The sequence below is a fragment of the Sesamum indicum genome, linkage group LG3 (genome assembly GCF_000512975.1).
Source record: "Sesamum indicum cultivar Zhongzhi No. 13 linkage group LG3, S_indicum_v1.0, whole genome shotgun sequence".
NCBI classification, from domain to species: domain Eukaryota; kingdom Viridiplantae; phylum Streptophyta; class Magnoliopsida; order Lamiales; family Pedaliaceae; genus Sesamum; species Sesamum indicum.
The window spans coordinates 662123-685156 of record NC_026147.1 but is presented as its reverse complement, the minus strand read 5'-3'; the positions used below and the strand labels follow the sequence as shown (position 1 = coordinate 685156).

The following is a 23034-nucleotide window of genomic DNA, read 5'->3' as shown; positions in this document are numbered from 1 at the left end:
GAGAGTGGTTACGAGACGTTGAGTGGGCTGCAAGGAAATGGAGAGGAAAACATATGGTTAACTTGGCTTATCGTGCACTCCTGGCTGCTTGCATTTACCACATTTGTAGGGAACGAAATTTGAGACACTTTAAGCATACGGAGCGACCACCGAATATAATAGCCACCATTATTGTGGAAGATATTAGACAGAGGATTATTAGTGTTAATTTATCTCGTTCTGCTAGTTCATGTGCGTTATATAGATTATGGAGTATCTCTTGGCCTGTCGAGGAAGAAACCACCAGTTGAGTACTGTTGTACTGTACGATCTTGTTTTATTAATAAAACTTACATTTACCCCCCCAAAAAAAATAATAATGTTTTGACGATGCTAGAAGAAGCTTTGAATGAGACATTCCTCTGTTTTGTTTTATTTCTAACTGTCCAAATGTTCCACACGACTAACATAGGGATGATTTCTCTGAGCTGCTGATGCTGCGATTCCCTCAATTTCCAAGCTTGCATGAAAGTGGTGATGTTTGTGGTGTGTGGCAGAGTGACATTAAGTCTGGCGGCGAAGTAGTTCCAGGCTTGAAGAGCATGTACACTATCAAGAAACAAATGTTCAACTGATTTTATATCAGAACATCAGCAGCACTTGGATGCCAAAGAATACCTCTTTTCTGAAATCTGTTGGCTACTGGGATCCAGGAATTGAACAGTCTCCAAACGAAGATGGAAATGGTGAGGAGAATTAGTGGAGACCATATATGTTCCCATGCTGACTTGGTTGAAAACTTGCCATTTTTTGAAGTGTGATGGGAACAGAAGCCACCATTTCAACAACGTGAGCAGGCAGGAGACTATGCACCTGTAAGATGTCCCACTCAAAATTAAGACATAAATGGTTCACTAGAACAAATGTTGTATCTTCATGCCCAGCCTTATGCCAAAATGAGATAGTTCCATCCCCTAAACTCCAGAACATATTGTTTTAGGCGTTTGATCTAATCTTGCAGAGTTTTCTCCAAATAAGGGAATCATCTTTGTGAATCTAGCATTGCCTGGGTGTTGATCATCACAATATTTGCTGAAGGTGTATTTACAGTCCGAATGTCCACCACAACTTGTATTGATTTCGCACCACTATTAAATATAAAACACAATCCCATTAATTAATCTAAACACTTTGTCATTTTTACACAAAAATTTGTGCAAACTTAAAAATATATATTTTATGCTAAAAATGAAAAATGAAAACACAAAGAATACAAGAAATCATGCAAATCGAACAAGAGTATTAAGGTAACGGACAGAAAACATTATTACCGAACAGGCCTTAACAGATGTACTACTAATGAAGCGCAAGGCACAACACGGTTGGAACGTACAAGTAGTTCTGCGGGCAGTACAACTGAACGATAAAATTGAATTGTCTCTCTTTCTCTGAACCTATACGTACAAGCCGCCGATCGCATATGTGTGCTTCGATCATCAGACCATCGCCGCCCTGTCGTAGCGCACTTTTCGCCAGCAATAGAGCCACTAAAACAACCTTTAAAGCCCCGAGGATGGCGGCGTCAGCATCGGCTTACCAGAAGCTTCTGACCGTCGGCACCAAAATCATCGGCGTCGGCCGTAACTATGCCGCACATGCGAAGGAACTCGGGAATGCCGTGCCTAAGGTATCTATTGGATTTATCTGCATTTTCATGCTGAAATGTTTGGATCCTTTGATTTGATTTGATGCGTTCTTGAAGGAGCCGGTGCTGTTTCTAAAGCCGACGTCGTCGTATCTGGAGAACGGCGCTAAAATCGAGGTGCCGGAGCCGCTAGAGGCGCTGGATCACGAAGTTGAGTTGGCTGTGGTCATCGGTCAACGCGCTCGAGACGTGCCTGAAGCTACGGCCATGGACTATGTTGGAGGTACACACACATACACGCATACATATGTGTGTTAGTGTGTTTTGCAACGCAATAATTTGTTAGCTTGTTTAGTATTCCAATCCTTGGTATATTTCTATTCCTCCCAACATTGTCAAGATGTAGCCAGTTTTGTTATGCGGATCAAATAATTTCGTTGCTGACGGGAAAATGCTCTACTTGTTCAAGACCTGCTAGGGATACCAAAGTAGAAGCCTTTGTGACTTGGTGTCTGGTTCAAGTTTCATGCTGTATTCTTGATATGTCTAGCTAAAGCCAACGCATAAACTGACTCCAAGATCACAATCTCTTTATCCTTCATAAAAACTGAAAGACATAACTGAATAAAGCAATCTCTTATAGACGCCAGAATTCTTGAGACGCTGTAAAGTTCCAACCTTTTTGTCAGATGAAAGTCTGCTAGTTGTCTCATCATCTGAATAGGTTATTGAATGTGTGTGCAACTCTTTTCCGGGTTCCAGGTTATGCTCTTGCTTTGGATATGACGGCAAGGGAGATCCAATCTACTGCTAAGGTTTGTGTAAAGTTAGCATTTTGTAGTGAACCATTTCTGCATCTGTATTATCTAGTTTAGAAGTGCACTTTCACCCTACATCTCAAATAGATGATTTCTTTTCACCATATTTTTCTGCGTGTGTCTTGAATTTTAATATTTTCTTTTGCTTTTAGTGGACCGTCTTTATATTTCTCCTTTTTCTTGTTTTTTTTAACTTGCTTGTAGTTTTTTCACGTTTTCAATTTTCTGCTAAAGTCTGCAGGTCTTCCATGGTCCGTGGCTAAGGGCCAAGATACCTTCACTCCAATCAGTTCTCTTGTAAGAACTCAAACTTTGTACTCTTTGACTTTCATTTCTTGATATATAGTGCTAATTATAGTCAATCTTGCATCTGATTGAAAGTGAGAAGTATGATTGTTCTTTGTTGTCTTAACTTATATTTTGGTAGAAGCATTTAAAGAAAAAGAGGAAAAAAGTATCTGCAGTCTCTGTTATACAAAGGATTTAGCCTAACTCCTGCTTTCTATTGCCTTCCAGAAGATAAGTTTTGTCCTTTTTTTTGGGAAATTGAAAGAAAAGCAATTTCATTTCAAAGAGTAATGGTGGAGGATGAAATTTTGGTCTTGAATCTTAGCTTATGTTATAACACATCTAACTTTGTTCACGTTCATGTTTGTAATCACTTCTTTCTTCTAAACTTCTTTATCCTTAAATTTTTTAACTGTAATTCTGCAGTTACCCAAGTCCATGTTGCCAGACCCTCACAACGTAGAACTGTGGTTAAAGGTACTACCTGTTCTTTACTTGCATCTGCTTCATACTCCAGTGCTGTCAATTCATCCTTTTTCTTGTAGGTTGATGGAGAAATACGGCAGAAAGGATCAACTAGTGATATGATATTTAAGATCCCATTCTTGATTAGCCACATCAGTTCTATCTTTACACTACTTGAGGGTGATGTCATCCTGACAGGTAAAAAGAAAGGCTGATTGCTGCTTGACTCAACTACATGTTTATATGCTAGTCGCAAATTTATATATACCTATACAGTGCCATATATTTAAGTTATTCGTTTGATACTGCTGAATGTCAAGCACGTTAGAGGATATGATGGCTGTAGCCTGCGGTTGCATCAGCTTAAGTAACTACACAACTTTCTCTGTGTCTGATCTGTCAAACACATGAATCATATTGCGGCATTCTTATCTTGTGGCTGTATTTTCTGTACCATCTGCAAGCATTCATATCCTTGTTTATACTGTTAATCCAACTCCAAGATATTAAACTGAATTCTGGCTGCATATCATCCGACTCATCCAATAAGACATTACCAGTAATTTGGATACCTGTCATCCACCCTTCATAACTTTTACATCTGTTGGACCTTCACCTTCTCATTGGGTTCCATGGTGTTATTGTTCTACCATGCAGGGACTCCTCAAGGTGTTGGTCCTGTTAAGGTTGGTCAAAAGATTGAAGCTGGAATAACAGGCCTGTTGGATGTGCACTTTGATGTTGGAAGACGCCATAGGCATTCATGAGCTAAACGCACCCATCGTAACAGCATTCAGGGTTTATATTTTTGTAGAAGCAGGCTGCTGAAGGTCATTGGAATTTGGAAATTATAGATCGTTTGAACGTGTTAAAAACATTTGTTTATTAGCACATCTAGAAGCCAAAATTAGCTTCAATAAGTTATAACTCTATATAACATACATTGAATTCTCAGAATAATTTGAGAGCTTCATACCACTTCTTTACAAGGAAGAAACAAGAACCTAATAACCTGTAAGAGACTAATGATCCTTCTGATGCAACTACATGTGACCGAGTTACAGAGAAACAAATGTTACAGACATCAGCTTTTAATTCGTTATGTCAATGATTTAAGGTTACAGAAAGAATAAGTCACCTTGTCATCGTCATTTTCAATTTATATGGAGATACAGTCAGATTACAGAAAATATATAAGATTGCCTTGTTAAGAGGGCCGGGGTCACCCCACAAAATGCATGTCCAATGGTGCAACTATTCTGGACTTCCGTCTCTTCTTGCCTTCAGGGGTGCATCTGGATCTGCTTTGTTTTCCCAGAGTTACTGAGAATCTGTAACTTGAGGAAGATCCTTGTGGTGATGAATTAGCAGCAGGGCGATTCTCCTTGCCGTTGATTTTGCCTCTCTTTCTAGAAGACTGAAGTGGTACTCCCTTTTTCCTGTCATTACTGAGCAATCGAACATAGAAAGGATTCACATCTGAGTGGCAAGTCGATGTAATATTTGGGCTGCTTCTGACCAGATCAACATCTCCATTGTTCACCTGCACAAAGAAATATGAAGAGAAATCTACAGGTAATCCATGCCAAGCTACGTAATACTTCCCACTTCACCAAATCCAGCAGTACATTAATTGAGAAGCCTAAATTATAAGCTACTGTTTTTTGGATCTAAAGCCATTCCTGAATAAAGGAACACCTTTGTAATACCAAGCAAAGCAACATATGTTTACTAACTTATCTCCTTCAATGAAAAGAAAGGTCAGATTCTTCAATGGAAGGATTACCAATTGCAGAAGAGCAGAAAATGTTCTAGCAACATCATGCTTCTCTTGACCCTTGACTACTTCTCCAAACGACAAGGCATCATTCCCACCATCTCCTTCCACAGATAGCTTGTCCAAAACTCTTTCACCATATTTGTGAATGTCAAATGGGGGACGTGCATCCTGCCATAAATGGCTAATTATCAGAAGATGATGTGAACCTGAAATACTTGGGGAGGGGTGGGAACATTTGCCAAGGATTAAAGTGTTAAAATGAATGCACACTTGTTCTTCCAAGTTCTGCTCAATTCTTTGCTTCCACGTAGAAACCCTGGTGGCCAATTCAGTCTGCTTCTCATTTTCAGCAAGGGTAGCAAGAAGAGCATCCTACAATGATAGGTTTACAAGCATGTATGATATGAGAAAAACTCAACCCCTGTTAATGTTTCTATCTTGCTAATTGAAATTATTGTCTGCACGTAGTAGCAATTACAGTGGTAGATGTGGGTACAAAATAATCATTGCTGGACTTATTCCCTCCAAGAAAAATAGTCTTAGATTATTACTCACATTTTCCTTCATTAGCAATATCTATTGTCATTGTTAATGGAGGAAAGTTGGAAAATATGTTCTTACCAAATGAGACCGGCAAAGGTCTTCAAGATTTGCATGAGCATCTGGATCTTCATGCTGCATAAGTAGAAGACCGACGTATTAGAAGTCCGTGAAGGCATCCTGCTAATGTTTCTGCTTTTAATGCAGAGTAGGTCTAAGCAAATTAGTCAAACCTTTTCTGGACGTGGAGGTACATCTTCACCGTTGAAAGTACCATCAGGTATGTCAAAATCTGGTGGCCCGATATCTGGATCCCCACCATCACATCCATCATCCTCAGTATTGATTTCCAGATTAGAGAAGGCATCGTTTATTTCCCTCTTCCCCACAACTAGTGATTGCCGCAGCTGCAAATAGCAGTTTCGTTTATGAAAGAAATGAAAGCTAAGATGCAAACAAAATACAAAGCAGCAACCTTTTCGTAATGTGAAAGAGATTCTCATTTTCCAAGTTTCTCCGAGACACCATATTTCGCTTCCCAAATTTCAGTTATTGTTTATAAAAGAAAAGAAAGCTAAGATGCAAACAAAATACAAAGCAGCAACCTTTTCGTAATGTGAAAGAGATTGTGAATTTCCAAGTTTTTCCCTTACACCAAATTTTGCTTCCCAAATTTCAATTAACTCGGTGCTAATAGGTCCACGAAGTTTTGCAAGAGGAAATTCCACACTTAAAGAAAGATGTTTCCTGGAACCAATCTCTGGCCTCCTATTGGTGTTCACTGCATGTGGGCAAGAATGAGTTTAGAAGGCAGTATGTGGGAGATACACCAGATTCTTGTAAATTTGATGAAAGCAGAAAAATCCAGAATAACCTCTTTTGTAAGGTTTGACTTTCAAGTTCCCTGGTTCATGCGGATTCAAAGGTTTCCATGGATCGTCATCATCATCAGAATCATCAAAATCTCCAGGTTCTGAATTCCCATCTCGCATTCTAAATCCATCATTGTCTGAAGGAAAATCATAGGCAGGAGGAGAACACCCAGTACTGCAGTAATTAGATTCAAATCCACGATCAACACGAGGTGACTGGGCTAGATTTGCATCCTGTTTCTTTTTAACTGATAACTTGGGTTCATTTCCCTCAGATTGTCTTGATGGTGACTGAAAGCTCTTGCGGCCCTTAGAAGTTGCAGAGCTGGCCCTGTAGACATTACTTTGCCCTTTGCCAACTTTAGAATCAAGAAAATTGTCAACTGCAACAGCATCACAGGGGTCCAGCAGAATGAAATCCCGGTAAAGATCATTCGTGGCTAACTGCAATGATAAAAGAATCTATTATTTTTCAACATGGATATGCAAAAGTTGTCCTACAATGCAACAAGTATGTACCAGATAGGACTCTAGCTCCCCAGCATCACAACCAGAGTCTAAGCAATCACCTTCAAGCACAACTAGATTTGCTGGTGGCCTCACAAAGTGACTGGGTAGCACATCTCTGGAGGTGGCCCTATCCAGCAAATTCTTTGCTTCCACTACACCACGAGTTAATCCAACACATTCAACTCATGCAATATACTATCATTACTGCAAACTACAACGAAATAAACAAACTACCTTGTATGTTATCTAACCCCCAAAATGGATCATCCACTTCATCTTTTGCAGAATGTGCACCACTTGCACCTTGTTCAGCAGATGCGCTTGCTGCTTGATCTTCCTGACTGTTAGAATAATGCCCATTAAACAATAGTTTTCCAACTCGAGTTCAAGGGATAAAACATCCCATATTGAATTTCATCCATAAGATTTCGGGATAGCGAATATGAAAAAATTCCCTATTCACAATAATCTTTTTTCAGCTAGTGGACTTTGGCAACCAGTAGAATTGATACTTTTGCAAATCTATTATTCAAGTAACTAGATACAATATGCATTTTGTAACTAAGATTTCTATCTCATACTAAACATTCACATCCCAGTTTTGCTCCCGAAGAAGCTTCCAAAGAAATTTACGGGTACCAGATCCACCTACAGCTCCGGAAACTGAAATTTTCTATTTGCACAGATACCCCAGGACTTGCAAACTAAAGTAACCAAAGGTTAACATTTGTAGGGTTTTGGATAGGAAATTTTTTTCTTTTACAACATTGAGGAAACCACCCTGATAGACAAACGTATCACTTGTATATTGTTTTCGGTTTACTTTCTGAAGCAATTAAACAGAAATAATCATCTACTTCCCATCACCTCTCCAAAATGAGATTGAAAAGCCAAGCAAGCGGCTTTAGCTTCGCCACATACATCAGTTTGCCATGTTTCCTAAGACGCTAAAGCAAACAAACTCAGTCTAATGCTCCTTTTGAATCCAGTAGATTCCTACACCCTGATGCTACACAATAATATTTACACTCAGATGACCAACCAGAAGCCTTGAAGCCACATCCAAAGAGTTAACCCTTGTTCACCAAGGACACTATGGAAAAGTTTAGAAAATTTAATGGTACTGCTGCAAATCTTGTTTGGCTTTTCCACATACAACACCTTTCTAGCTGCTGCAAATCTTCTTTGAGCTATCGAAGTACAATACCTTACTAGGTAAAAGTTAGCTTAACACTCTCCCTCGAATCTCTTAGGGTGTGGAGAATTGAAGAATGCTCACTCCTTAAGAATTTGAATAACATTCACGAAATTTTGTTATCATAATTCTAGCTCACGCCAAGCTTGCATATGTTAACAATAGAAACCAACAGAAGACAAATAAAATCTTGCCCAAAGCTGTAAAATCAAAAGGCAATAGAGAAAGTATGGAACTTCCACTCCAACGAAAGAGAGCTACACCTTCAAAACCCTCAAACAAAGCCACAAACTACAGAATAATTGAAGAAAAGACAAAAAACATAAAGGAGAAAGAAACCGCACCTTTTCTGGGAAATGAAATCCAAAGCATGCAGAACCAGTGAATACAAATACTCCACCTTCCTACTATACACCTGCACAGATCCCTGAAGCAGCAATGCAGCTAGAAATTCGACCAACACCGAAATCAGTTCATAAATAAGTTCAAAGAGCTAAAAAATTTACCCTCATAAAAATGACTTTCTTTAAGTAAATTAATTTACCTTCCGCAAAATTTACAGAGAATATGGCATCCTCGTCGCTGGAGATATGCCCTGAGCAAATCTTGAGTAAATACTCCTCCAAATTCTTCGCCAAATCAACGGTCCAATTCGACTCGAGGTCGCGAAGAGGCCGTACTGTTTCAAGAAATCTCCCGGAGGAAGACTCAGGATTCTCGCACTCGTTATTCATTTCTTGCACATAAATTCAAACCTTCCATTACAGATACCCCTTCTTTTCCGCTGAGTTATACCACAACAAGAAACCTAGGGCTGGAAAATTGGGGAATTTTGACAACTGGGCTCGTTACTATCTGCTTCTCCAGATGGACAGAAAGAGCATTTGTGTGTGTGTGTGTGTGAGAGAGCGAGAGATAGAGAGAGCGAGAGAGAGAGATTTTGAAAGTTTTGGGTGAAAGCTTTCCCGCTTATGTGAGAGAGAGAGAGAGAGAGAGAGAGAGACATGACAACTGGGCTCGTTACTATCTGCTTCTCCAGATGGACAGAAAGAGCATTTGTGTGTGTGTGTGTGTGAGAGAGCGAGAGATAGAGAGAGCGAGAGAGAGAGATTTTGAAAGTTTTGGGTGAAAGCTTTCCCGCTTATGTGAGAGAGAGAGAGAGAGAGAGAGAGAGAGACAGAGATGGGCTGGGCTGGGCCTCCCATATTAGTCCACTTGTCCTCTCATGTCTGGGCTTTACATTTTCTCTTTTTCTCTCTTCTTTTTTTTAAAGAAAATTATTTATATATTTTCTTCTATTTTGAACCATTAATTAATTTCCAAACTTTGAGTTAATTTAATTTCTCATAAAAATTTCAAATAAAAATGGATTAAACTTTTCCATTATACATTTACTAGACATCGTGGCATGTCGTCTCTGCGTGCATATAATAAATAATTTTCCACATTTTAAAAGTATATTATAAATATTAAATAAATGTATTAAATATATTAATTTTGCAGTTAAGTTAATGTAAAATTTGAAAAGTTGAATAAGTTAGTTATCTTATCAGTTGAAGGGCATTTTTGGAATCACAAAAGAATTGTACAACGGTCTCAAAACTGTCATTTTGCGTCTACAGCACCTCTTTTTTTATAATAGTAAGTTAGGGATAATTACACTTCTCTCCCCTAGAATTTGGTATAATTACATATAGTCCCTCTATTAGTTAAAATTTATCGAATTTTTTTATATTAACAAAAAAATCGAAAAAAAATCTATATTTACCTCCGACTGACTTATTATTGACTTATAATACGTAAAATAAATATATTTCTGACCAAATTATTCTCATATATCTTCATGCATTAATACATCGGAGAAGTTATATCTTCACAGTTATAAAGGTAATTTAGTCCAAAATAAAATATTTGATTTGCAATAAGTCAGTAATAAGTCAATCAACGGTACATATTAATTTTCATTCCATTTTTTTTTATTAACATCAACAAATTCAATGAATTTTGACTAATGGGGGGACTTATTTGTTATATGAAAGCAAATATAAGAAATAGTAGATGTAATTTTTCAAATCATAGAAAGTTTATATATAATTACACCAAATCTGAGGGAAGGGAGTGTAATCATCTCTATAAATTAGGATATTCTTGGACTAAGCTTAAGTATGCTAATCGGGATTTATCTTGCTAATTTAACTTAATTATGTTCTATTTAATATTTAATTAAATTAAATATATTTTCTTGTCGGTCCTATTTTTGGAAACAAGTGTCATCTAGTGCACTATATTATTTGAAAAGAAGTATTCGATTGAACTTAGAATATTTAAAACCATCTACTCCAAAATATGCTTTCCAATTAATCTTATGCTTTTCAATAATCAACAGTGATACCCCTACCTAATTACAGTTCATCTTATAAAAATAATTATTTAATCTGATAAGATAATTTTTATTTTTACTAATATATTATATAACTTTTATGAAAGGCCATATGTCATCAAAATTTTATATTCAATTCTCAATCTTAGTATTTATAAACATAAGGAAAGGAGAGGAATGAAGTTTCTAGTTATTTCAAAATTTTACAAATTCACTGAAAATCTAATACATAAGTAATTATGTAGCTAGGACTTCTAACTCAAGATTTTACTGTTGACCCACCTATTAATACTGATGATTGTCTAGTTACTGTGGCCTATCCTCTGAAAAAAATGCGTGGCAAATGATGAGTTGCCAACTTAATAAATATAACTAATTAGTCTATGTATATGAAGACACAACAAGTAAAGTACAATACAAGGGCACCAACCAATAAATATTTGTCATATAATAACAACAAATATAAGAGTAACATATACCCACTATCATATACTAATCAACGACATTATATTTTATGTTATCGTTTATATTTTTAGGGCCCTGCTCACCTAAGTTGGGGTACATGATTCAATGATTTTGTCTGCCATCAATGTCTCAATCAGTATCATGTAATATACAACACAGGATAACTATTAAATGTGATATCCCCACACCGCTCAGTGTGTAGCATATCAGCACAGGATATCAAAATGAACATGGCATCCTCAAAAACTCATAATAACCATAATGAGTGCGGAAAGTTGTTTTTGGTATGTCTTTCTCTGCAATCCTAACCTGCCAATACCCACACCTCAAATCGATCTTTGAAAATATAGTAGCCCCCTTTAACTAGTTTAGCATATCTTCAATCATCGACAATGAACATTTATTCTTCACTATTACTCTATTAAATTAGCGATAATCAGCGCACAACCTCATATTATCATCTTTCTTCTTACAAATAGCAGTGGAAGCATGTTGGGCACATAACCCACATAGATCCCAGGATCAAAACTTGGCTCTGATAGCACCCAATGTAGCATCCCCTACTTCACTATATTTAATTATCATTATGTCACCCTCTCCTTAATTGCAACTCTTTCTATAAGCATTTTTTTTTTCAACTCATAAAATAAATTATCTTTTGTCAATATAATATATAGATATCACAGGAGATAATAGATATTTCAAAAAATTTATATTTACTCTCTCTCCATATATCCTCATATACATAACCTCGAAGGAAAATAGTGCAACAATCAACAATACAAAAGTTTAAACATAAACCTAGCAAAAAGACTAGTATATGTAATAACCACACAACCAAAAAACTCAGCTTCAAATGTCGCGACTGACCCACCTAATAAGAATAACATCACGGCTCAAGTCCAGTGTGGCTAGTCAGTGTGGCCTATCTCCTGAAAAGTGCGTGGTAAGGAATAAGCTGCCTACTTAATAAGTATAACTAACCAGTCTATATATATCCACACAGGCAACAAGTCACATACAATGCAATCACATCAACTAACAAATATTTGTAACATAGCAACAACAGATGTAAGGAATAATACAAGTCCACAACTGTAAATCAGTCCGTGATATAGTATTTGATGTTTTTGTTTATTTTCTAAGGGCCCTACTTACTCTAATTGGAGTACATCATTTTGCTGATCATTATCATCTATATCAATGTCATATCATATACAATACAGGAACTTGTTGTATGTGATATATCCACACTATCCATCTCAGTGTATATCAATATTAGCACAAAACATCACAACAAATATGGCATCTCCACACCAACTTAGTGTGTAGCTAACAACATAGGATATTCCCTACTACCTAGAATACCCCGGTACTCTTCATGTCATGGTACCTAGTTTAACTAATTTATTTTTCATATCACATCATCAATCATATCACCATCAATCACATTATCGTAAATCATTCACTATGTTCCGACTAGACAAGCACCATCTTTTATTTTAATTCACAACAACAATATCACTAACTTCATCATTCGGTTCTCTATAACAATTATTTTCTCACTAATAACTTTTTCATTCGATTTTATCCAACAATCAATTATACGTCAATGCCTAGTTCTCATGCTCCTCAGCCTGTACTGATGAATCCACTTTACCCAAATTTAGTCCTTGATGAGGGAATTTGCATAATTACCAAAATGCCCCTCGTATTTTGGGCACAAGCACCACACCCAAGGCAGTAATCATGTCTGCACCTATAACTGAGCCTATGACTGAGCTTGGTGGGGCCCACTGCACAGTTGCAGCAGTGGCGGCTGCAGGTCCGACAGAGGGTGACGTGGCGCGCCCTCACTGGAGCCACGTGTGGTGCGCGCAGAGGGTGCCGTACCAGTATAAATACCCTCATTTATGGTATTTTAAATACGTTTTCACTATCTACTTTTACCGCCAATTTTGTGATCTAATTCGATCACGTTACCTTATTTTCGATCCCATCCTTTCTGACTTAAGCATCGGAGGGCCATCGCCGAGGGCCTCTCGGCTAGTCTGACGTTTGCTGTGTTCTCAGGAACCGCCCCAGGTAGCTTGAAAGAGGGAGTCAGCGATCACGACCTAGCGACCCCGATCCGGACATCCTGATTTTTAGCGACCTACATCATTTGGCGCCGTCTGTGGGAAATTGAGGACAAGTCAAAATGGAAGGGACATCAAGACGGGATCAACCAGCAGAAGAGACTCCGAGGAAAGGAGATGAGAGGATGATTCAGATGACGAGAGAAGAATTGCAGCACATGATTGATGAGGCGAGCAGGAAGGCCATTGTTGAGTATGAACGCAGAACGGTGACCCCGGCCAGGGAAGGGGTTAAACGGCAGCTGTTCCAGGAGTTGGAGACGGAACAGCGAAGAGAGACCTTGAGGGCACCAGAAAGAGGTCCGGAGAGAACCTTATCCAATGAAGTGACTAGTAAACGAACCGTGGTAAGCAGGAAAACTGCTGCGAGACAGCCAGCTATCTCGCGCGAAGAGGTGGACAGTGTTGGTAAGCAGATTGAACGACTAGGGAAGCAAATCGAGGAGCTGAAAAAGAGGGGAGAGTTGGTGTCGCAGAATCGGAGCTCGCCCTTCACTAATCGAATATTGCTAGAAGTGGTGGATAACAATTTCCGATTACCCGACCTGCCCAAGTATGATGGAAGCAAGGATCCAAGGGAGCATGTCGCCGCTTTTGACCTGGTGATGAATCTGTACGGCCAGACCGATCCGATCAAGGCAAAACTGTTCGTCACTACGCTGAAGGGAAAAGCTCAGGAGTGGTTCACAAGCTTAGGTAGTGGAACTATTGATTCATATGAACAGTTAATTCATAAGTTCTCTTTTCATTTTGCCAGTAAGAGAAAAGCAAAGAGATCGGCGACCCACCTGTTTACGATCCGGCAGCGGGAGGACGAGACGCTAAAAGCTTTTATGGGGAGGTTCAACAACGAAGTGCTGGAGGTGCAGGACCTAAGGATCGACATGATGGTTAGTATTCTGATCCATGGTTTGCGGAAAGGTCCTTTCGCATCAGCGCTCGCCCGCGACCCGCCTACGGGCACGGAGCAATTAATGGAGATGGCCCAAAAGTATATTGATGAGGAAGAAATGAACGCCATGAAGGATAACTACTGGTCTAGAGATCCGACCAGGATGAAGGGAGAAAGATCGCGAGAAGGAAAACAACGGGCGGAAGGAGATCGCGAGCGGAAAGGACCTTATGTGCCTCGCTACCATAGGTATACCCCATTGACGACCACCAGAGAAAAGGTGATGATGATGGTGGAAAACGAGGACCTCTTGCAGCGACCAGAGAAGATGCGGGATTCCCGTGCAAAAAGGAACTCGAATAGGTACTGCAGGTTCCACAGGGATAGGGGGCATAACACGGAGGATTGCTACCAACTAAAGGACGAGATTGAACGGTTGATAAGACAAGGATATTTTAGACATTTGATTGACAGGAGGGCAGAACAGCGAGATCGCAGTAGATCGCGGAGCCGGGAAAGGCTCCAGAGGGATGAAGCGAGGGCGAGCGGAGCCCGAGACAACGCTCCTAACAAAGGTGTCATCCACACTATCTCGGGAGGACCCACAAGTGGAGATTCAAGCAGAGCAAGGAAAAGATACGCGCGAGAAAGCAGGTGGAAACATGATGGGCTAATGATGCACGTTGAAAAACAGGAGAGCATCATCTTCGGTGACGAGGACTTAAGCGCTGACATGGTGGAACAAAACGACCCAATCGTCATAAAGATGGACATTGCGAACTACCAGGTACATAAGGTATTGATTGATAACGGCAGTTCTGTTGACATTATTTTTAGTGATGTCCTCAGGAAGATGGATTTGGGAGATGTGAAACTAAAGGCCGTACGAACACCCCTAGTTGGGTTCGGGGGGAATGAGATCATCCCAGAAGGTGTAATCGAGTTGCCAGTGTCGCTAGGTGAGGAGCCCAAGAGGAAGACGTGCATGATCTCTTTCCTGGTCGTTGATAGCCCATTCGCGTATAATGTTGTGTTGGGACGACCAGGATTGAACAAGTTTCAAGCGGTGGTATCTACCTTCCATCTGAAGATGAAGTTCCCGACGCCGCAGGGAATTGGGGAAGTCAAGTGCGACCAACGAACGACAAGGCAATGCTATAATCTAGCTGTGAAGCAGGGAGAGTCTAAGAAAGAAAAAAGGAAGGAGGAGGCAAGCCGAGAGACGGCAAAGAGAGGAAAGATGGAAAGGATTGAACCTTCGGGCGAGTATAAGGAGGTAGAGTTGATTTCTGGGAACTTCCAGAAAACGACCAGGATTGGATCGCAGATGACTACAGAAATGGAGACAATGATGATCGACTTCTTACGGAGCAACCACGACCTGTTCGCGTGGAGCCCATCTGATTTTCAAGGTATCAATCCTGAGATTATTGTTCATAGACTAAATATTGACCCACAGGTCAAACCAGTGAAGCAGAAGAAGAGAATTTTCGGGGTCGAGAGGAATAAGATAATCGAAGAAGAGGTCGCCAAGTTGTTGCGTGCTGGTTTTGTTCGAGAAGTCCAATACACGACCTGGCTATCCAATGTTGTGGTGGTCCCTAAAGCGGCAGGAAAATGGAGGATGTGCACGGACTACACAGACCTTAATAAGGCATGCCCTAAAGACCCATACCCGCTGCCAAGGATTGACCTGCTGGTGGATTCAACGACAGGGTGCGCGCTCTTTAGCATGATGGACGCATACCAAGGCTACCATCAAATTTTCACGCGAAGGAAGATGCTGAAAAGACTGCGTTCGTAACCGAAAAGGGAGTATACTGTTATGATGTAATGCCATTCGGGTTAAAGAACGCAGGAGCAACTTACCAAAGATTGGTTAACCGCATGTTCAAGGACCAAATTGGGAACACGATGGAAGTGTACGTGGATGACATGCTGGTCAAAAGTAAGAAGGAGGACGATCACTTGACAAACTTGCGAACAGCTTTCGATATCATGCGATCGTATGGAATGAAGCTGAACCCGTCCAAGTGCACCTTCGGGGTGCGGGGTGGCAAGTTCCTAGGTTACATGGTCAGCGAACGAGGCATTGAAGCGAACCCAGAAAAAATCAAGGCAATTATGCAGCTAGAATCACCAAAATCTATAAAGGAAGTGCAACAGCTGACAGGAAGGATCGCCTCGCTGAACCGTTTCATCGCCAGGTTTGCAGATCGCAACTTACCCTTCTTTAAAATTTTGAGAAAGGTTAACAATTTTGAATGGAATGAAGAATGTGAACGAGCTCTCCAAGAGCTTAAAGTATATTTAACCACCCCGCCCTTGCTCTCTAATCCCATGGTGGGGGAAAAGCTGTACGTGTATTTGGCTGTTTCTGATTATGCAGTGAGCTCAGTGTTAGTTCGCGAAGAAGGAGGCAGGCAGAGCCCGGTATACTATGTGAGTAAGATGCTGCAAGGGGCAGAGAAAAAGTATATCCAGATAGAAAAGCTAGCGCTAGCTTTGGTGATTACGGCAAGGAAGCTGCGACCTTACTTCCAATCCCACCCCATTGTCGTACTAACAAATCACCCTCTGAAGCAGGTTATGGCGAAGCTGGATACATCGGGCAGGATGGTCAAATGGGCCGTGGAGTTGGGGGAGTTTGACATTGAGTTCCAGACAAGGAACGCGATAAAGGCGCAGGTATTTGCCGATTTTTTGGTCGAGTTCGCGGGGGATCAACCACCAAAGGAGGAAAAGTGGCTTTTACACGTAGATGGATCATCGACCTCAAAGAACGGAGGAGCGGGCATTTATCTGCAAGGACCAGCGGGAGTCGAGATCGAGATTGCGGTCCGTTTAGATTTCCCGGCCACTAACAATGAAGCCGAATACGAGGCTCTGATTCAAGGGTTGCAAACGGCAATCGAGTGGAGTTGGGGGAGTTTGACATTGAGTTCCAGACAAGGAACGCGATAAAGGCGCAGGTATTTGCCGATTTTTTGGTCGAGTTCGCGGGGGATCAACCACCAAAGGAGGAAAAGTGGCTTTTACACGTAGATGGATCATCGACCTCAAAGAACGGAGGAGCGGGCATTTATCTGCAAGGACCAGCGGGAGTCGAGATGGCATAAGGCAAATAGATGTGTACACGGACTCACAGCTCGTTGCAATGCAGGTGCAAGGTACGTACGAAACGCGAGAGCGGTCCATGGCACAGTACCAAGCGAGAGTAAAGGAGCTGATGAAGAAATTTGACCGATGCACGATCAGTCAGATACCGAGAGACGAAAATATGCGTGCGGATGCATTGTCACGGTTCGGGTCGCTGATCGAGGGGGTTAGAGAAAGAAAGATCGCTGTGATGGTGAAAACTCGACCAACGATTGAAGAGGCAGAAGTCCACCTGGTCGAGACGGAGGAGTCTTGGAAAACACCCTTTATCAGGTACTTGAAGCATGGAGAACTGCCGGAGGACTTGATTGCGGCAAGGAGATTACAGTTCAAAGCCAATCGATTTACCATGATCGGGGACGACCTATACAAAAGAACCCCGGAAGGCGTTCTACTGAAATGCCTGGATGCGGAAAGAGCGCAGTATGTCTTGAGAGAAATACATGAAGGCAGTTGCGGAAATCATTCAGGTGGGAGATCGCTGGCACAAAAGATTTTGAGGCAGGGTTATTTCTGGCCTACGGTCGTGGAGGATGCGAAGGATTTTGCCAAGAAATGCGAAAGTTGCCAGAGGTATGCTGGACTGCTGCACTCACCAGCGACCCCTCTCGAACCTCTTAAGGTCGCATGTCCGTTCGATAAATGGGGGATAGATATCGTGGGCCCTTTCCCCCAAGCGGCGGCACAGAAGAAGTTCCTGATCGTGGCGGTCGAATATTTTTCCAAATGGGTCGAGGCTGAGGCTCTCGCCAGGATCTCAGAGAAAGAGGTAATTAATTTTATTTGGAAAAATATCATTTGCAGGTTCGGAATCCCCCGCATTCTTGTATCAGACAATGGAACCCAGTTCCAAGGAAAGAAGATCATGGCGTGGTGCAAAGAACTGAAAATTCAGCAGAATTTCACCGCGGTCGGGAACCCTCAAGCGAACGGTCAGGCAGAGGTCACCAACCGAACCCTGTTGCAACACTTAAAGACCAGGTTGGAAGGAGCGAAAGGGGGATGGGTCGAAGAATTGGTTCCATGAAACCCTGATTGTAAACCTCTCATTGGAAGGAACCTACAAGAATCTCCTAAGCCTTTGCTCAATTTCTTTGATCATGCCCTTCAGTAAAACAAACATTAATGACCAATAAGTGTGGTACGCTGATAGAATTGACTTAATCACTTGAACTCTACCCACAAATGATAGCTGGAGCAAGCCCCATGCATCTATTAACGAAAGTTGGTTCGAGAGGAGAGGGGCCCTCGGTACCGAACAGGGAACTGGCCAACGTAAAACCCAAATATACCTTGCAGCACATCAACAAGGTCAGCAGATTTAGATAATATGAGCTCACTTTTGCCAATGTTGGGATACAAGCCTGGAGGTCCGAAAATTTGTTGCATTTCTTCCTCTAAAATAGATATTGAGTCTGTAGTAGCTTTGCAAAAATAGGGGAATTTCGTCAACAAAGCTCAATATGAATAAGTTCAAGTCCTTGCATCTTCAATGGTGTTGAAAGGTTGTGTTATGGAGTATATGCATCTTAAGAGTAGCATGCAATATTTCCATCACCACAACAAATAGATACAGGGAGATAGGGTTCCTTGCCGAAGACCGCTAGTAATCACCACAAAATATGAAGGCATATAGATGCACACAACTATCTAACCAACAAACTTATTATGAAATCCAACAAGCCTCATTTTCGCAAGCAAAAAATCCCAAACTAATCGTGTCGTAGGCCTTTCTGATTTTGCACTCACACTAGGAGGCAAATGCGATTGATTATAGCCCTAAAATAGTTCTTGTGCTAATAGAATGTTAGCATTAATTTTTTTCCCGGTATAAATGCGTTTTGGCTAGGGTCCACAATTCAACTTAGTGCATTTAGTTCACAAGCACCTTGGGCATAATTTTATATAGGACATTACGGCATATAATAGGTCGGAAATTCGCTAAACTACTTGGTAAGTTGGACCTTAGGTACCAATGTATTCTAGAATTTCCATAAAGAAATTCCATCTTCAATTTTTTCAGAATCTGAAAGTATTCCCTATTGTAATTCGAACTTTCATTCGGTTCCATTCTCTTAAAGAGTCTCCTCTGTTAGTGAAAAGAAATATCTAAATGCAATGTAAATAAATAACTTTCAATAAATTTAGGTTCTGATACCATTCTAGGCGAGCATAATGCAGCAAAATGTGAAAATACCGAAACACGACTAAATTGCTCCTTTTAAAGCTCTAAAGGGGTAAAATCATTCATAAGTTATTCAGATTTAGGCGGACGGCAGCAACTGCCACATTTTAAAAAGTGGGCAAAATTGTCAAGATCAAACTTAAAGTCTTAAAATGCTACCCCAAAGTCACAAGTCAATTTTTGCAATTAACTCCAATTGGCGTGGGTGGGTTTTGTGAATTTCCTTTCTTTACGGGCACTGCTCAACCATATGACCCCAAGCCTCACAACAATCACACTTGAGAGGTAGGCATTCATATAATTCAACCTCTACTTTGCACGCGGTCCCATAGGCTGTGCAATTTTGCTATTAACAGACTGAAAAATCAATCAAATAAAAGATTTGGTTTGTACTGAAAACCAAATTAAAATTTTCGATTAGACTTTATATTACTTTTTTTTATTTTTAAATTTTGGTTATTGGTTGAATTTTAATTTTTTATGCCTGTTAATCAAATCAAAATCAAATTTTTTAAAAATTATATTATGAATATATTTAAATATTATAAAAAAATAATATAGAAATACTAAATATCTTAATATTTGTATTTATAACAAAGAATAATAGTTTATAGTTAATACTTAGTTATTATAATTATATAAATAATTCATAATTAATAAATTGACATTATGTATATATATATATTCTTTTATAGTTTTTGGTTAATTTGGTACAAAAACGTAATCGAATTGAATCAAAGTAAGTTTGATTTGTATGGAACCAAACCAAACCTTCTGGTTCTGTATTTGATACACCATTTCAGCATACTCAAATTTCTATTAATTGAATTTTTGGTTAAGTTCGATTAATCGAATTGAATACTTTAGTCCCCTACCCCTTCTAGGGTAGGAATTCGATAATAGGATTAGTTCGTTGAATAGGTGTGAAAGTGCCCACAAAAAGCTTTATGTTAAATATATTTCTTAGGATGATCTAACAATTAACATCATGGAAAATTCTTGCGTGATTAATTAGGTTTTGGTCGAATCAAATTAATTACAAAGTAAGTGTATCACACTTGTTATATGATTAGTCACTTTTCCTGAATTGAAAACCAATCATACGGTAAGTTATTGCACTTGCCATATAATTGGTTCAAGTTCAGTGAAACCCGATCCAAACTAGAATTTTTTTAAAAACATACTTGATATTCCGAATATAATAAGAAACACAAAAAATAACTAAGATAAAAGAATATATGTTCTTATTTATTAGGAATATTATTTAAACTTGCATCATGGTAGGTACATATGGAACCCCAGAGCCCCTGATCCATTCATCACCTCCAAAGAGTTTTCCTCCGGTCCAGCTCTCAGCCATTTGCGGAGACAATTTCTGGATCCCCTTCCATGTGACCCGGGCCTTTAGATCCGATCCGGGGCCGCGATTTTGGTACTCCGCGTAGTATAGTGTGTCTAGAGCAAAAGTTCCTGCCCATGGCGCCCAGCCCTCTGGTGCAATGAACCCGCCGATGTTGGATTGCATGATAATGGTCCTGGAGAGTAGCTTCCAAGGGCGACCAAGGTAAACCTTGTGGGGTGGTGAAGCTTGGAGTAATGCCGGCTCAGCCACGATGTCGCCATTCTGGATGACGGTAACACCCAGACTGTGGCGCTCGACGCGGCCCTGGGCGGTAATCATACAGGCCTGGTTGGGCCCTGGCTTCCGGACGACGAATTTGCAGTTCTGGAAGAGAGCTAGGGCATCGCCGAAGATGAAGTCGATGGTGCCGGAGATGCTGCAATCACGGTAGTACTGGCGGTAGGTGTGGGCGTAGAGAGTGTCTTGGTAGCCGTCGATGTGGACATTGTAGAAGACGGCGCGGTCACCAGAGACGCGCAGGGCCACGGCTTGGTGCCCCAGAGCACCAGCTGTGTTTTCAAATCCGATGTCCTTTGCTAAGAAGTCGTCGGCGTTGACAGCTGCAAGTGACAAGGAACTTTCAATTTTTTCTCTGTATTTACTTGTGTATTACACAAGATTTGATCTCTAAAGAAATGTGATAATCATAGAACATCGGAGTAATATATGATGAAAGAGATGAAGGTCAAAGAAACTCACCGACGGTGGCCGTGTGGTAGGTCTTAACACCCTCAGCGAAGTTCTTTCTGCCACTAATTCTGGTCTTCAACGGCCCGTCTCCAATCAATACAATTTTGTTCATCTTCTTGGGAATTTGGACATACTCCTTGTACACACCAGCCTTCACATGAATCACGAAGATTTGGTTATTCTTTGGAGGCACAGATGCAATGGCAGCGCTAATCGTGTTGAACTGCCCGCTTCCATCTTGGGCCACCACGGCATTTGGCTTCAAGGATGTTGCTGAAAGAAGATGTCTTCTATTGCTGTCCAAGTTGAAATGGGGTTCTTCACCCGGAGCATAATCGGTGGGGTCACCGCCGTAGCCAATTTTTTCTGACAAGACAACATCTTGGGCCACCCCGGCATTCGGTTTCAACGATGTTGCAGAAAGGAGACGTCTTTTATTGCTGTCCAAGGAGAATTGGGGTTCTTCACCCGGAGCATAATCTGTGGGGTCGCCACCGTATCCAATTTTCTCTGACAGGAGAAGCTTTCGGCTAGCAGCGTTCCCTAATTGCAACGATGAAACCAACGATGACATTTCGTTTACCATGGCGAGACCGTTGCTCGACATCTCCCTGGCGGTTTTCAGCAAGTTCTTCATCTTTTCCCCAGTGTCGCCTGAATATTTAATAAAAATCTTACACACGTAATTTCTATATATAAAAACCTTGAAACATCAAATTCTGCACAAGCTCAAGGTTATGTTTTCTAGACATATATATACATATATATGTATATATCCATACCTGTAGTGTTCTCAAAGGCATCCATGCAGGTCTCCTGGTTAGTGACTACAGCACTAAGCCATGTCTTAAGGTCCTCAACGTACTCTGTGGCCTTTGCAGCATCAAGTTCCCCCACCTTGTCGAACGACCTGGTGAGATCGTCAATGGCAACGTCAAGCACTTCTTGGCAGATCTGCAACGCCTGTTTGGTGTCATCATCATTGGCTGCTTCTTTGAACAGAGGCGAGTTCTTGACGATGTCGCCTATATTTTTCACGGTAAAATCAAATGCCGCCTGGATCAGCTCCTTGGGGTTGGTGGTGTTGGCGTGGGAAAGGCTGCTTTCACAAGTTTCCTTATAGTCAGTAGGGGCGCAAATCGATTGCACGGCCTTGGTACTGCCGGCGCTGATGGAGCCACCGCCATTGCTGGCAGAACTTGGTTCAACTTCGGCATTTTTCCTTGTAACACCAACTGCCACGGCAACAACCATCGCCACCACGAGGATGGCGGCGAGCCCCGCAACCGCTGCTTTTGCAGCCATTTTTATTCAAGGGAGATCAGATATTCTCTACCCTGGAATTTATTTGAGGTTTCCAGAGTGGAGAGAAATCTCTGATTTTTATTGAATAAACCTTAGAACTCTGAGTGATGGAAGATGTGGGAGTAGGACAGGGTAATTATAGTGGAGAAACAACGTTGGAGGCCATGAAAGCAGGCTGAGGTTGTTAATTCTACTACAAAATTAGAGGGTGTTCGAAGTTTTCGGGGCCGGAAAGAAAGGTGGCCATGCATGATCAGGCCAGGGCGCCGTGAATGGAGGGTATATAGTACTTTGAACTCTTGTTTGATCTTTTCAGTGTGGAATCA

At 40.8% G+C, this 23034-nt stretch overlaps 3 protein-coding genes across 4 annotated transcripts; 1 reads left to right on the top strand and 2 right to left on the bottom strand.

Annotated features, from left to right (window-relative positions):
* On the top strand, positions 1324–4168 carry LOC105156881 (acylpyruvase FAHD1, mitochondrial). Its single transcript, XM_011073131.2, has 7 exons — positions 1324–1666; positions 1742–1907; positions 2387–2439; positions 2677–2739; positions 3157–3207; positions 3276–3393; positions 3853–4168. Exons 1-7 carry the CDS (start codon positions 1460–1462, stop codon positions 3960–3962), a joined length of 768 nt encoding a protein of 255 aa, XP_011071433.1. The 5' UTR covers positions 1324–1459; the 3' UTR covers positions 3963–4168.
* Positions 4058–9037, bottom strand: LOC105156882 (condensin-2 complex subunit H2). Of its 2 annotated transcripts, none has more exons than XM_011073132.2 (11): positions 8637–9037; positions 8437–8536; positions 7132–7238; positions 6907–7049; positions 6390–6831; positions 6121–6296; positions 5749–5922; positions 5597–5650; positions 5246–5347; positions 4982–5143; positions 4058–4738 (listed from the first exon to the last, which is right to left on the bottom strand). In XM_011073132.2, exons 1-11 carry the CDS (start codon positions 8824–8826, stop codon positions 4418–4420), a joined length of 1971 nt encoding a protein of 656 aa, XP_011071434.1. In that variant the 5' UTR covers positions 8827–9037; the 3' UTR covers positions 4058–4417. The 2 variants fall into 2 exon arrangements, with proteins under 2 accessions (XP_011071434.1, XP_011071435.1); XM_011073133.2 differs by having other exon boundaries at positions 6169–6296.
* Positions 20530–22804, bottom strand: LOC105156879 (pectinesterase-like). Its single transcript, XM_011073129.2, has 3 exons — positions 22186–22804; positions 21413–22057; positions 20530–21273 (listed from the first exon to the last, which is right to left on the bottom strand). The coding sequence occupies exons 1-3, from the start codon at positions 22706–22708 to the stop codon at positions 20576–20578; spliced, it is 1866 nt and encodes a 621-aa protein (XP_011071431.1). The 5' UTR covers positions 22709–22804; the 3' UTR covers positions 20530–20575.